This window comes from Pipra filicauda, unplaced genomic scaffold (genome assembly GCF_003945595.2).
Source record: "Pipra filicauda isolate LSUMZ 115617 unplaced genomic scaffold, ASM394559v2 scaffold37_size4185640_pilon, whole genome shotgun sequence".
Classification (NCBI taxonomy): domain Eukaryota; kingdom Metazoa; phylum Chordata; class Aves; order Passeriformes; family Pipridae; genus Pipra; species Pipra filicauda.
In genome coordinates, this window is record NW_024104509.1 from 2,895,929 (window position 1) to 2,910,438 (window position 14,510).

At 42.4% G+C, this 14,510-nt stretch overlaps 1 protein-coding gene across 2 annotated transcripts in view; it reads right to left on the reverse strand.

The window, feature by feature from the left end:
* Positions 1–12,730, reverse strand: part of MAMDC2 (MAM domain containing 2) — a 55,337-nt gene extending 42,607 nt beyond the window's left edge. For both annotated transcript variants that reach the window (XM_027752154.2, XM_039384853.1), the window contains exons 1-2: positions 12,673–12,730; positions 12,423–12,536 (exon numbers count right to left, since the gene is read on the reverse strand). In XM_027752154.2, the coding sequence (XP_027607955.1) occupies positions 12,423–12,536; positions 12,673–12,703 (145 nt within the window). In that variant the 5' untranslated portion in view covers positions 12,704–12,730. The remainder of the gene's footprint in view (positions 1–12,422; positions 12,537–12,672) is intronic.
* Between the last annotated feature and the right edge of the window lie 1,780 nt (positions 12,731–14,510).

A 14,510-nucleotide genomic window follows, 5' to 3' on the forward strand; every position in this document is an offset into this window, starting at 1 on the left:
AAGCCTTTCTGGAAATGGGTCAGAGGACTTCGGGGGTCTTTGGTGGTCTTGATCCCCCCACTACAGTCCATGCCTGCTTCTTGATCTCGTTCCTGTGCCTGCACTCTACTATGTTGTGTTTGTCTCCATGAGCCAGAATAAGGATGTTTGTCCCAGAAAAGTGCTGCCTTACCTCTGTATCACCCTTTTCTCCAGCCACATCCTGTTCTTGATCACAGTGTGTTATTACTGACAATCCTTGGCTATTATTACCAACAATCCTTGGTTGGCTTCACGGCTATCCAACTATCAGTGTTTGAGACATACATATTAGCCCCTTATCTCCTAGGCTTCTACAAGAAATAATTCAGTAGTATATGAGGACTTAAATTCTGCAACAAATATAAAAGCGGAAAGAAAATGATATCAAGAAATTTGTCTAATCATGGCCTGCGGGATCGCATGGCAGACATGTGCATTCTGTACTAATTTTAGTGCTTAAAACTGATGAAGATATGCCCTATCATGCACTCATCTGGAGAACACAGTGCATAGGCTGGCTCATGCTGGTGTGGCCTGCACCAGTGTCTCGGATTGGGCTCATTACCTCCTTTACTCATTTGCTCATTACACATCTCTCTCCAAAAGATCTTCTTCTGTGAGACTAGAGCAACATGTTACTATGTTGCTATGAGGACTCTTCAGTTTGCCACCCTTCTCTCTTAGGGCATTGACTGCAGTACAATACAGGTCATACACACACTGTACAAAAGGATGGCACAATCACTGAATTAGAAAAGATGCCACTCATGAGAGTGGTTCAGCTCATGCATGTGTCCAGCAGGCAACAATTAAATTGTCCAGCAAGTTTCAAAGATAAAGCATTTTTTTCTCTTTTCACAGAGTTGTCTTAATATTTTCAGAATGTGAACTTCTGCTGAGATTTCTTACTGCTTTGGACTTCTTCCTCTCTCTCCCTCTCCCTCTCTCTCCTTCTCCCTCTCTCTCTCTTTCTCTCTCTCTCTCCAACCCTCTCACTCTTACTCTCTCTCTCTAATCAAACAGAAGTATCAAAGATGATGGATTCCATATGCAATGCTGCAGTTAGTGGTTAGTTTATCTGTCTTAAAAACAGTGGACTAACCTGCAGATTGGCCAAAGGCATAACAGTGAAACTTCCTTCTAGATACATAACTAACAGAAAACACAAAATGGTCTATCAAAAAGAAACAGCACAAAAGCTAAGCAACTATGGAAAGGTTAACAGAAAAATGTCTAGCTGACCCAGCACATGAAAAGATTATCAGAGTCCCCTGTCAGTCAGGTGTGATTGATCGTGTAACTATTTTTGGCTTCAACACCCACCAGCTGTGAAGTCTACTCCAAATTCATATTAAAACAAAAACTGATAACAGCTTTCTTTTTAGCTACACGTGGTAGTCCAAACTACACATACCAGTCATCTTATTTCCATATAAGACAACTTCACTGCGCAAAGTTCTCTCTTCTTTTTCAAACAAACTACAGTTCCTGCCCTAATAACTCTCCAGTTTGACACTTAGTTTAAAATAACCACTGGAAATAGCTATATTTAGAGAACAATCTTGTATTGGTATAAAGCCTCTCATGTTTCCACTCAAGCACACAAGAATATCCTTGGCCAGGAAAGAAAGCCTTCTGCAGAGGTCTTGTAAGAATTAAAATGCAAACCAATGACTGTACAGGAACCAGCAAAGATTCATTTGTTTGAACTCCTTCTGCTTGTTAGTGAACCTCAACTGATCTTCTAAAAAGCACAGCTTAGATTAGCATTGCCTAGCTATATGGGTGCACTTTTAAAATGTGCAAAAAATCCCTACTTGAAATTCCATAAGCAACATCTTAAAATGAAGCATTCATCTAGCTGCATGTAGGTTTTCAAGGATATATATGAAGATGTTAATAAGTGGCTTGCTGATGGTAAGTACTGTGAAGCTCAATATGCAACTGCAGATCAAGATACTAAGCAAACCAGTATGTTGACACAGACTAGAAAACAGACTTTATTCTGCACACTGACAGATTCTACCATTGTTTGTGTCCAGGACATTACCATGTCTCTAAGACATATCTATACGGGAAGAAATGATCAAGTAAATCCAGTTTCATTAAATAAAATTATTGTTGCTATATTTGGTACACTTTAAAATCCAGGTACCAGGATACTTGCATTTACAGTTTGCATTTGAATGTGTACTCTAGCACTCAAGGCAGTTTTTACTTCCCTTTATAAGAACTTCAGAATTTACACAGGCATAAGTTAGTTTATGCTATGGAAAACCCTAAACCACTGATCTTCTAATTACTGGAAAGGTCTCAGATTTGTTCACAGCTATGGGAGTAAACTGCTGCTTAAGCTATAGCTCAAAGCCAGAGCAGTGTAAAAGCTCTTCAATTTTCTTGCTGTCTGTATTGAGTAAATTTTCTGAATAGAACTGCTAAGGATGACATCAAATTTTTGGCACTATAATGAAAAATTATTTACTGTGGAGGTAAAATATAAAAACAATGGCATTATTCCAACCCTGCTACAGATTTTCACTGTTGTTCTACCATAATCATACAGAACAAAATTAGCTATCACCTGACACTTCGGTACTCAGATATGATTTCCCTGGGATAATAAATGTTTTGGTAAGATTGTGAAGCATGAAGAAATGTGTCACCAGGTCTCTGGTCTGCTGGTTCCAGCTCCTACTTACAGCTTGTAAATTATTGTGATTGACTGCCACAAGTGTTTACATGTCTACGGCGTGGAATACTTCACTGTACACCAGGCACCTGGCACATGGGGGAAGGGGAGAAGAAGAGATTTGCTAAGAGCAGACAAGAGCAATAAATACTGACAATGAACTGCATGTCAGCTTGAGAGTACATGGCTAAGGAGAATTAAGGACTCTATTTCCCAACCAGATGCAAAAGAGACAGCACGGACATCTACATCTGTTTCATCACTTGCCTGAAACTATTCCTATGAGCTGAGAGCAACTCAGAGTCAATATCCGTTCATTCATCTGCCTCCCTGCTGGCACCAATAAACAACGATGCCAATTACTGTCAACTCCCTTGTATGGCCTAAAATGAACTCAACTCACTTTGGCCACACAGCTGCCAGACTGTGCTCTCAGTCAAGGAGATTCATTTACAGAATGATCTGCCAAGAGTCATTAGATGGAGCACAATTATTTTGCTAAAGCTTCCCCAGGATAACAACCATGTGTAAAACAGTACACACCAAAGACAAGTTTTCAAATAGAAATTACTAAAAAAGTAAGAAATGACAAATAATAGATCATGTCACAAAATGCATCAGAGTACGCTTTACCATATCTGCTTCCCGTGAAATTCTTCAGCATGAGCATTAGAAAAAATTAGCTCCATGATAATCAAGCCCCAAAGGTACCATTAAGTTGCAGGTTCTCCATATCCTGCTAACAACAATTAAGAGATCATTCATTCAACAGCAGACCTGCAACAAACTGTCATTTCTTCTCTTAAATGAAGGTGCAGAGATTTCATACATACATACACATAAATGGACTCAGGTACTCAGGCATGTACATATACATGTGACTATTCTGTTTCATTCTTGCTTTAAAAAGTACCAGAAATTCTCATGTTCTTCATTGTGATTGGAGATGTCTCTGAAAGACCTGCAGTAGGACTTTTTTAATGTAGGCAATGAAAGGCAAGGCAAGGCAAGGGAGGTGTAGGCAACTCAAGGCCAGACAGGGGAGTGGTAGGCAAGGCAAGGCAAGGAATGGAGGGCCACAGAAAAGAAATGCAAGGTCGGGTAGGCAAGACAAGGAAATGCAAGGGAGGCAAGGGAAGGCCAGGAAGTTGTAGGTAAGGCCAGGCAAGGCCCAGAAAGAAAGGTATAGGCATGTCAAGGCAGGGGATGGGTATGCAAGGCAATACAAGGCAAGGGAGAGGTAGGCATTGCAAGGTAAGGACTCAGAGGGGTAGGTAAGCAAGGCAAGGGAGAGAATCTGCTGAGGATTTCTAATGCACGTGGTAAGTGCTTTGTGGATATTTATTGAAGTGTTTACGGAGTAAATCTAAACTTTATATAGACGGAGTAGATTAACACACGGTCTTTACTATTACTATCAGAAAACAGGGAAGTCTTCTGCATATTCACAGAGCTTACCTTACCCTCCAGACATAACGTTTTGCCAAAAATGCATTTGCAATAGCATTTATCTAGACACCGCTGTCACGCAAAAGCCTGCTGACACCTTTCTGAACCATGAGTGACAGCCAAAGCAACAGACTCACAGTATGGATCAATTGGTAGTGATGTAACATCAAAAAAATAACGCAGAAAGAATCGTGTCTTGCTGATACCATCCAAGGAGTCTTTCTGCTGTGCCTTTTGCAACCGGACTTGTCTATCTCGCATTGGCCTCTTTAGCCACCAGCGCGCTTGTAGCAAATGTGAGTAGAGCCCTTCCCAAATCTTTGTTCGCGAAGCCTAGCCATGATGATGATGATGGAACATCAAAAAAATAAGAGAATCTGAAAGGTGGAGAATTACTTCCTTTGATAACTTTGTACGGTTTTGTATACAACAGCTGTAATTTGCCCTTCCATTTCTGTAGCTCTTTATGCATTTTTATATGAAATACAGTTTGTGGCCCAGCTAATTTGAAGAAACTTGTCAAGTCACAACAGAGCCTCCTAAAGTATTTTAGTGGTTTGCTAATTGAAAACTGTGAAGACTCTGTTTCCTAAAAGACTTTGGCTGATGTTTCAAATGGAAATCTCATTACCATGACTCATGGATATTTTCAGAGTAGGACTCATAAAGTTTCAGAACACAGCAAAGTGCTGGTTACATGTAGTTCATATTTTATTGGAGAATTTATCTATTTAAAACAGCATTCAAAGTACACTAAATTAATTACTCATACTATTCATACCACTAGGGTTGTCAATATACTGATCTTGAGCCACATTTGGCAAAAGAAAATGTGTTGGAGGAAAAACTATATCATATAGAAGACACACTCTGTTAATGAAAGAACACTACATTGTCATGTAAAATTGTAGGAATCTTTGGCTTGATTCTCACATGGAGAAGAACTGTAATAATGATACTTGAATCTTCGGCTGCCTGGAACCACAAGGAAGGATGGTGCACAAGATGCTTACTCTTTTAAATGGAAGCAATACAATTGTTCAATTGAAGGATTCTAAGCAATCAAAGCATTGTATAAAGTTACATGAATCACTGTGTTGGCCTTTTATCTGGCCTTTTGTAGCATTACTGCTACAAAGTAATATTAAGACAGTAAAAAAAGAAAGATTAAAGGAAAGCATCTCTATCTTTTTTTTTTTTTAATAGCATATTTTCTTGAGATGTAACCATAGACTTGACTCCATTTGTACGTTCAATCAGTCAAGTAATTATAGCATTGCTTGTACTATTCTTGCACACAATGGCTGGGGATTAGACAACTCAGAACGTAATATAAGGGGAGAAATCAAAAAAAAAGGGAACACAGAACAACTAATTGTAACTGGTTGAGGCTTTTTCAAGCTTTCCAATATTTCTACTTGATAGCATCCTATATAATAAGACTATTAGGACATCTGCAGGCTAATTCTATTAAAATCAGTAGCATGTGCAAGGTGAACAAGTCTATTCACTAACAGAAATACTCCTGAAGTGTCTGTGGTCACCCTTTCAGCAGAAGTGCAAGCTTACTTTTCCTCACTACAGATCTTGAGTCATATTAGGTCTTGACCAAAATTTATACTGAAAACTGGCAGTGCTGAAAATACCTTCCCCTCCCTTCAAAAATGAACTGGCAAATGATTGGCTTTCTTCTTCATTTTCAAGATGATTACACATGTAGTGTAATAAGTGCAATGACCACAAAGTACTGCCTGATAGCACTTTTACTTATATAAAAATTCATGCTATGCATGCATCCTGAAATTCCTAAAAGAAACTTTAGTTCAGTTCATTTGCATCTTTCATTCTTTTTCAGAAAGCTGAAAATATTTCTAGCAGTTTTCAGCAAGTGATTTGCATGTCTGTACTTGAATTTTAGTAAACTTCAACAACATTTGCAAGGCCAGGGGTGACATGCAAGTTAGTTGTTTGACTGAGGTGACTTGGCCTCCGTCACCACTCCTAAACACTCTTTTGCCCTCCTACAGTTTTTTCATCTTTTTTTTTCAAATTCTAATGGTAAATCTATTTTCAGGGTTTTTTTCATGCGAAACAAAGTCCAGCCTATTGTCAAAAGTGGCAGGTATATTCAGTAAACATGAAGCCGTCCTCCCTCTCTTGTGACTAAACTCCATGGCTCAGTGTAAAATGCACTACAGTAGTTGCTGACTCTCTAAGCACTGAATCACTAACAGCTGTATACGAAAATACACTTATGGGAATGTTCCTATCCTGTGGAGGGAAGGAATGCTTTGAAACTCATCTCTTATGCAGTGACTCACTGATAAGAATTTAGTCTTTCTTTGTTCCCCTGCTGCAAATGGAAAGCCCAGACTTATCAAAAGTGTCATCATGTATGGGCAGCTGCTGATGAAGCCCTCCATGGACATAAAGTGCTCTTGGCTATCTTTTTTTTGCACAAGACCTGACTCTGAAGTTGAGGAAAAAATATGTTAATAACTGTAATTTGGGCATAGTTCAAAAAAACCGCTATTGCCCAGAAACCTAGGATGAAACTTATATGAGGGCACGCAAAATGTCAGATTTCATACTGGGATCAGCAAGACAAGGGATAGGCTGGAGCAGGTTGGAATGCTACTCACAAATGGTAAAACTACTAATCTGCTGACAGACTAAACAGGAAAACAGCGAGAAGAAATGAATTGCTAACACAAGAGTAGTGGTTGACTAGTCAAAGCAGAGTGTACAGGAGAAATGGCACTAGAAGTGAAGGAAAATAAGAACATGATAACCTAAGTGTACCAGAAGCACGTGAGTCAGCCTTTCCTTCCCCTCTCCTTGGGAGTGACTAGGAAGGACAATTGTCACTCCAAATTCAATTAGTTTGGCCAGGAAGACCAACATTTTAATCATCAGGTCAAGGCAAAACAGAACTCTGTGCCAGCTCTAAGGGCTTTTACCCTCCATTAGATAGCATTCAGTGCAGAGAAGTTCAGGCTACAGGTTTGGAAGACCCAAACCCATAAGCTCCCATGTCAGGGTGAATTTTTCAGCTGAAACCTGGGCTGCAAACAAGCACTGTGGTATGCCAGCCTGGTTCTGCTGCAGCTAGGTACAAGCTGGTGCAGGTCTCCTTGACTCCCAAGTGCACAGTTACCACGAACATGTGAGACCACTTGTCTCATCTCATGAGTTGTACAAAGTCAATAATGTTACGCCCTTTTTTACATTTTCAAACTGTGTACTTCGCTGTGTACGGGACAGTGCTGCAGATAGATGGAAAGAAAATTAACACTTCAAATGCGATAATTTATTTGCCTGTAGGTTTGTATCTGAGCATGACACAGCATACATCAGACATGAACTGTGCTTGCTGTGACACAAAATCTAGGATCACCAATTATTACCTGCTTCAGGACTCTGTGTATTACAATCAAATGATGTGACATTCAAGATGAAAGAGCTTAGGTCAAAGAGGTCAGTTTTAAGTCATATGGCACAGCTGTAAATACAAGCTATTTTAATGGTATGCAAGCAATGTTTAGATTTGAGATTCCTTATGCTGCTGCCCTCATGCCTGAACCATCCGATGGCCTGCATTAGCTGTCCTGTCTCTTGAAAGTATTTTCCATACATTTTGAAGTGTAGCTATGTGATAAGTATGTCCCAAAAGACAAACTGAAGCTTCCTGAAACTGTTGTTAGTGATGTTGCTTGCTTACCTGCTTACCATAATCTGTTACCTGATGGATGCCTGTTTGGAGTGTATCACAGGAACAGTGCTTTGGACTAATGTGGCAAAAACTAGGCAAACTTTAAGGATAAAAAAATAACACTATGTTTGCATACAATGTGATCTATTACATCACTCATCTGAATGAAATCTATTTCTTTTCAAGGATGATAGGTGCATACGGCTGTATCAACTACCAGTTATAACCTCAGTGTTTCGATGGCACAAAACTCATTAAGCAGTGCATGGGCATATTTAACAAGGATCACTTGTTTTTTTGGAGCACATTGCTAATATAAATAATCTCTCTTTCCTACAGTGTGCTGTGGTAATAGACAAATTTCTTATCTAGCGTTTAAATCCAGGCAAGCAGCTGCACCATAGCAAACTCCATTAGGGCAGACTTGAGCTGATAGCCCAAGTGCACATTATTTTTAGCTCTGTTAAACTGGGCCCTGTTAGAATGAAGGGCAATGTAAAACAAAACATACCCATAGACACAGTTCACACAAAATGCTGTACAGCTATTCTAGGCAAAAATGTAAACACTGTCCAGAGTCACAGAAAAGACATGTCACAGTTATTTTGTTTAATGAAATTTATCTATAGTAGTGCTGTGAGTGAGATGTTCTTACAGCCAGGTTATGACCAGCTCTGTGCTGGGCAGGGCTAGGAGGAAAGCAAGAAATGCCTGAATCCAACAGTTCAGAATGGCTGCAATTGACATAAGGATGTGTGTCCTACTGCCATTTCAAGTGGGTCTGCATGGCTTTATTTATCCCTCTACTTAGGATTACTGCCTATTATTACATACAGTATCTTCCTTTGTTTCAAAGATCATTTTGCATTTACAAAGCACGTGTGACCTCTGAAATAAATGTGCAATTTCGCTGAAGAAAATCTCAAGATTATTTGATGAAACCTTATCCTACAAAGCCTGACAGCATGTATTAAAATTAACTAGGTATCTCCCTTGCCACACATATGCTGCCCACACAGAAGTAAATTCCTGTGGAAATCTGCCACTACACAAAGCTTTATGCCCCAAAATAACTGGACATGAACTCATGCTAAATATACCTGCAGGTGTTAATAGAAGCAACATGGTATTCAAGCTTCTCAACTACCTCTAATTATCACAGTAGTGATGAATATAGATACAGTTTCTAAATTTCCTATCCATTAGTTGGGCCCAAGAAGTTTGTCTTATATTCTGAGCTGAATTTTTAAAAATAAATTATCTGTTCAGAGGCATCATGAATGCAAGAATATTTGTGGGAGCATGCCTACATCTCTGAAGTTAAAATGGACCGCTGACAGATTCATCTATGTGCACTAGGAAATCACTTAAAACTTTCAGATCTTATCACCGGTCGCACGCAAACTCATCTGCTCCTCATCAGATTTCAGAACCAGGATTACTTGACTATGTTCTTTTCCTGAGTAACAACATGACTGTGTTTCTTGTGTAGCTAGTATCCTACAAACACGCACTTCATGAAGCACAACACATTTGCATAGAATTCCCCAGCTTACATTGAAAACAGAACTGGCGCATTAGGAAACATGCTGCCTCAAGCATGGTGCTGTATTTACCCAGCCTGCACCATAACCTCAGCTAGATGTGCCTCTCAGTCATAGGTAAGCTCACAAGAAATTTATATCCTCAGTTGTTTCTATATTTTACATTTTTCTTTGCACGGTTTTTGTCATTATAATTCCAGAAATGCAAACACTGGCCTAGCAGGTGAGAGACTCAAAAAGCTCACAGTTAAAAAGAGCACCTCGGTGTTTATACTTGAAGGCCCTATTCCTGAAGTCAGAGTCATGTGACGGAGCTTGAGGCTTACACAGGATTTCAGTGAAGCAGAAGTTTATGGCAGCATTGCACAGGTACCAGAATTGTTTCTTATGCAGCTGGTATCCTACAACCATCCACTTAATTAGGGCTTGATTTGCCACTCTTGAGTAAAGCAGTAAAGAGTGAAACTCTTTATTTTAGCATTTAATATTTTCTTAGGGTTTTTCTTTTGTACTTGACTAAAATGGGCCCTGAAATGCCCACTTCAGCTAAAAAATAAAAATATTTTCAATTATAAAAATCCTAAAATCTTGTATCCTAGAACTACCAGAACACTAAAGAGAAGCCAGAAACATTTCAAAAAGCAGCTGAACCTTAGAAACCTGTTCTTTTAAGTGGGAATATGTGGCTATAAACAGAGGTGAAACTTAAGTCTCACAGTTCCTTTCTGTGCCTAGCTCATCAAAAATTATTGGCGTCCTTGGCAACTGGGCAAAAAACATTCAAGTATGGAGTGGAAATTTCTGGGCACGGTTTTAGTTATATTTACATCACCTTGACAGTTTGGCACAAGACCACACTATTGAGAGATTTATAAGAAGAAAGAACTTACACTGCAAGTCAGATAATCCCTATAAGAGATCTGCTGAATATTACTAGGAATATGAATATTACAAATAATATTTTAAAATAATAAAGCAACTTTGAAGCTATGCAAGGAAAAGGTACAACAATTCAAAGCTAAGCTGCCTCTCCCATCCTTAACTTTCTCTGTTGTCCCAGTAAATTACCACATGTACATACACTGACCAGCAAATGCCAGGACTCCGCGCTGGCAAAAGGAGCACGGTTTTATGAGACGAATGAAAAAGCACCTAAGGAAGACTAGTTTTCTAACACCTGCTGTGTAGAACTGGATGAACTATTTTCAACTAGATTTAGTTATGACTATGTGAATGTATTTCTGAAGAGACTTTCTGTGCCAAATATTTGCATGGAATTACTTGCTATGATTAAATTACAGACTGTGGGAAACTGTTTATAAGGGAAATGCTGACAGAACTATGCCTATTAAGAGACCTGGTATATCACATATCTTCCCAGAGTATGACAGTCCAGTTATATATCCCTGAAAATAAGATGAGCAATGACGGAAGCTTTGCAGCCACTGGTATGCTTATGGTTGCACGGAAAAGTCAAACTACAACAACCAAAATTGTGTTCTGTTGACCTAAAAAAGCAGGCTGCTGATCCAAACCTCAGATAAAACTTCCTTGGTTCTTGAAGCACTGTAGCACGGATGTGCACAACATGATGCACATCCATTTCAGTAGGTATTACTCCCAGCATCTCACAGTCCCTTGGAGCTGAATCAATACCACTACCATATGGCTCCCTGTCAATCCCAAGGAAGTAAGTGTTGCTTCACAGATCAGTGGGTTAAGAGGGCATGATGTTAAGAGGCATAGATGGGATAGTAAAGATGGTTACTAAATTTCCACTAGTATCTTCAAAAATACAGGAAAATCTATGTATATTTAAATAAATAAATAAACTGTGAAATACATATCAAACAAATAAATAAATAAGATAAAAAGCAAGTATTTCAGTTATGACATCCTTGAAGGCTTTTCTGAGCACTCTTTGTATATTCTTAAAGTCTAATGATCAATCTAAAAATTAACAATTAAGATTACTTATTTTGCATATGTTAGAACTGGGTACAAAAAAAGCGTTTTTTTTATAAACTGAGTGACAGGTGGAATGAAAAACTACAACCAGTCACTTTTGAATGGAGCACTGATGAGGGATAGTGAGGACGTGACTATCTCTTTGTATCTGTACTCATGTCTTCATTATTCTTGACACTTGTTTCAGAACTTGAAAAACGCACACTCCCTTTTACTGTGTGAGCACAACTTTCACTTCATGAACGACATTGTGGTGAAAATTATTTTGTCACCCAGTTATAACGATGCTGTATTTATTTTTGTTTAGTCTTTTGGTATGTTCACGTAGATGCTGTCAAAAATTGGAGTCTACACTAAAAAGTTACCAAGTAGGAGTTACAGGTGCATGGAAATTCTGTGCAGTGACTGGATTTTGTTCTCTCTTTCAATGGCAGTAAGTCTTATAAATTCTAATACAACTTACTGACAGACCAACGCTTAACTTTTTCCTGTTGAACTGTGGGTACCATAAAACAGAGAAAAGTCTTAATTGAACATGTTGTAAAGATATTCTTGCCAAAAATTGTCTCCTACCCTGAAAATGCCTCTGCTGTTGGTGTAGAAACACAAAATATATTTAGAAAAAAAAAAAATAACGCAGCTTAACAGGAATGTGACAGATGTGACGGTTTTTTCAGAAAGAGGATTTGCTAAAAGACACCTTTTCCCAATAGAAAGTGTAGGACAAAGGAAGAAATGAGACTTCTGAAGGCATCCTGAAGAGACTTGTGCCGGGGGGTGCAGACGCTCCCCGCAGCGCCCGCCCATCACCAGCTGTGAGGGGACTGACACCCACAGACCGAAACAGCACATGAGAGGGAGTCAATTCCCTGGGAAACTCGAGCAGCGCGGCACGCCCGGCAGCAGCGGCACCACGGGATGCCGGGGTGATTCCACCCGGCGGGCGGCGGCAGCTCCTTCATTTCCCCCGCGTGGAAATGAAATGTAGATGCGGGGGGAGCTGGGGGAGCTGCACGGCCGGGGGCGGCAGCGCTCTCACCTTCCCCGTGCAGCGTCCAGGGCAGATGCGCGTAGTCCCACTGGTATCCGCAGGCGCTGTCCTCGAAGGCGCACGACCCGGGGGAGAGCAAGGCCGCCCCGGCGAGCCGCAGAGCTGCAAGAACAAAGCGAGCCCCAGTCACGGCGCGCCCGGCCCGGGGGCCGCCGCCCACCCCGAAGCAGCCCCGGAGCGCTCCCACCGCTCCCGGGCGGGGGGGAGGCGCCGAGGCGCGGCCCCCGGGGGCCCTTACCGTGCGCGGCGAGGAGGCAGAGCCGCAGCATCTTTCGCGCCGGAGGAGCGGGGCCGGCGGCGGGAGCGGGGCTGAGGCGGCCGCCCCGGGTCGGGGTGTGCGCGGGGCTGAGCGGCCCCGGCGGGGCGCAGCGAGAGCAGCCGCGGCCGCGGGAGGCAGGACAGGGGCGGGGAGGGCCCGGGGCTCCGCGGGTGGGCGGCCCGTCCCACCCCCGTCCCGGAGCGGGTCGGGCCCGGCCGGTCGCCCGAGGCCGGCGTGGCTGGGGCTGGAATGCCCTCCAAGGTGGGGAGGCCGCCGCCCCTGCGGGCAACCCACCGAAGTGCATCAGCCCCCTCGCAGTGAAAATATGCTTTTCTTACTTTTAAGTGGATTTTCCCGTGTTTCCGCTTGTGCCCAATGCTTTGCTCCCGTCACTGGACACTGCCGAAGAGCCTGGCTCTGTATGATGTACTACCCGTCGGGTGCTGGTACGCAGTAGTAAGATGCCCACTCAAACCCATCTGCCGAGGACAAAGGGGCTCCCACCCCACCAAGGCTATTGTGCTACCACAACTTGCCCTGCCGTCCTTCCCAGCTACAAAACCTGCCCTACTGGAGAACCATGGTAGGGTACCCGGCAGGAGCTGCTGAGGCTGTAGTTCATAGGTTCCAGGATAACTCAGTTAGGAAGGGACCTTAGAAGGTCTCCAGCCCAAACCCTGCCTAAAATACAACCAGCTTTGAGCTCAGACAAGGTTGCTCAGGGCTGCTCAGGGCTTTATCCAGTTGGGGTTTAATAACCTCCAAGGCTCCTGACGGCACAGCCTCTCAGGGCCCTGGCTCCAGTGCTGGGCTGTCCTTGTGCGGAAAACATTTCTTCCTTACGAGTGCTATGAATTTCCACTGTTTCAGCTGTGCTACTACCTCCCACTCTCCACTAATGCACCACTCTGACAGCTGTGTTTTCTCTGTCTCCCTGCTGTCCATGCCAAGACTGCAATGTCTTCTCTCTTCCCAGCTGAACCAGACCTGGTTCTGAAGCCTCTCCTCACAGGACAGCGTCTTCAGCCCCACTGTCTCCGTGGCCTCCCCTCACCTCCCACCAGTTTGTCAGAGTCATTCTTGTGTTGGGTACCCAACCTGGAGGCAGTACCAGACAGGGGCTGGCCGGGGCCAAGCAGGAGATGGTCCCTGCACTCCTCTGGCTCATGGGGCTGTGCCTTGCTGACACCACCCCAGGCACCACTACCCCTCTTGTCTGCCCAGGCACACGATCTGCTCCAGTTCAGTTCAGTGCCCACCAGTGCCCAGGACCATCCCTCACAGCTGCTCTCCAGCACTACCAGCCCCAGCCTGTATCTCTGCTGGGCCCTGCCTTCCAGTTGCTGGGCTCAACAATTGTCCGTATTGAATTTAATGAGTTCCTTGTTGGCCTTTGTTCATAATGCCCCTTAATAGCAGTCCTGCCACCAACATATCTGCTGGTCCCCACATCTGGTGTCATCTGGAAACTTGACATGTTTGTCCTCTGTTCCCACCTCCAGGTCAGATCTAGCAGCTAAGCCCATGTAACATAGTCTAAAGCCGCTATCCTCCCTGTTCAATGGTTTTGCATTCATTTTGTCTTGCTGGCTTCAGCAACTGTGCAACACAGTTTCCCATTGGGAAAACCCAGCTGTCCAGAGGATTCCTCAGAGCAACCCAAGGTAAACTCGCTTCAGCCATGCTTTTGAGTAATCATCTAAACTGAGTGATGGTAGAGTGAGAAATTTGAACAGCTCACTTCCTGAAAATGTCCTTCAAAGTTACAGAAGTAACCAAGAGGATGCAGGATGTCAGAACTTTTTTGGTGGACTACT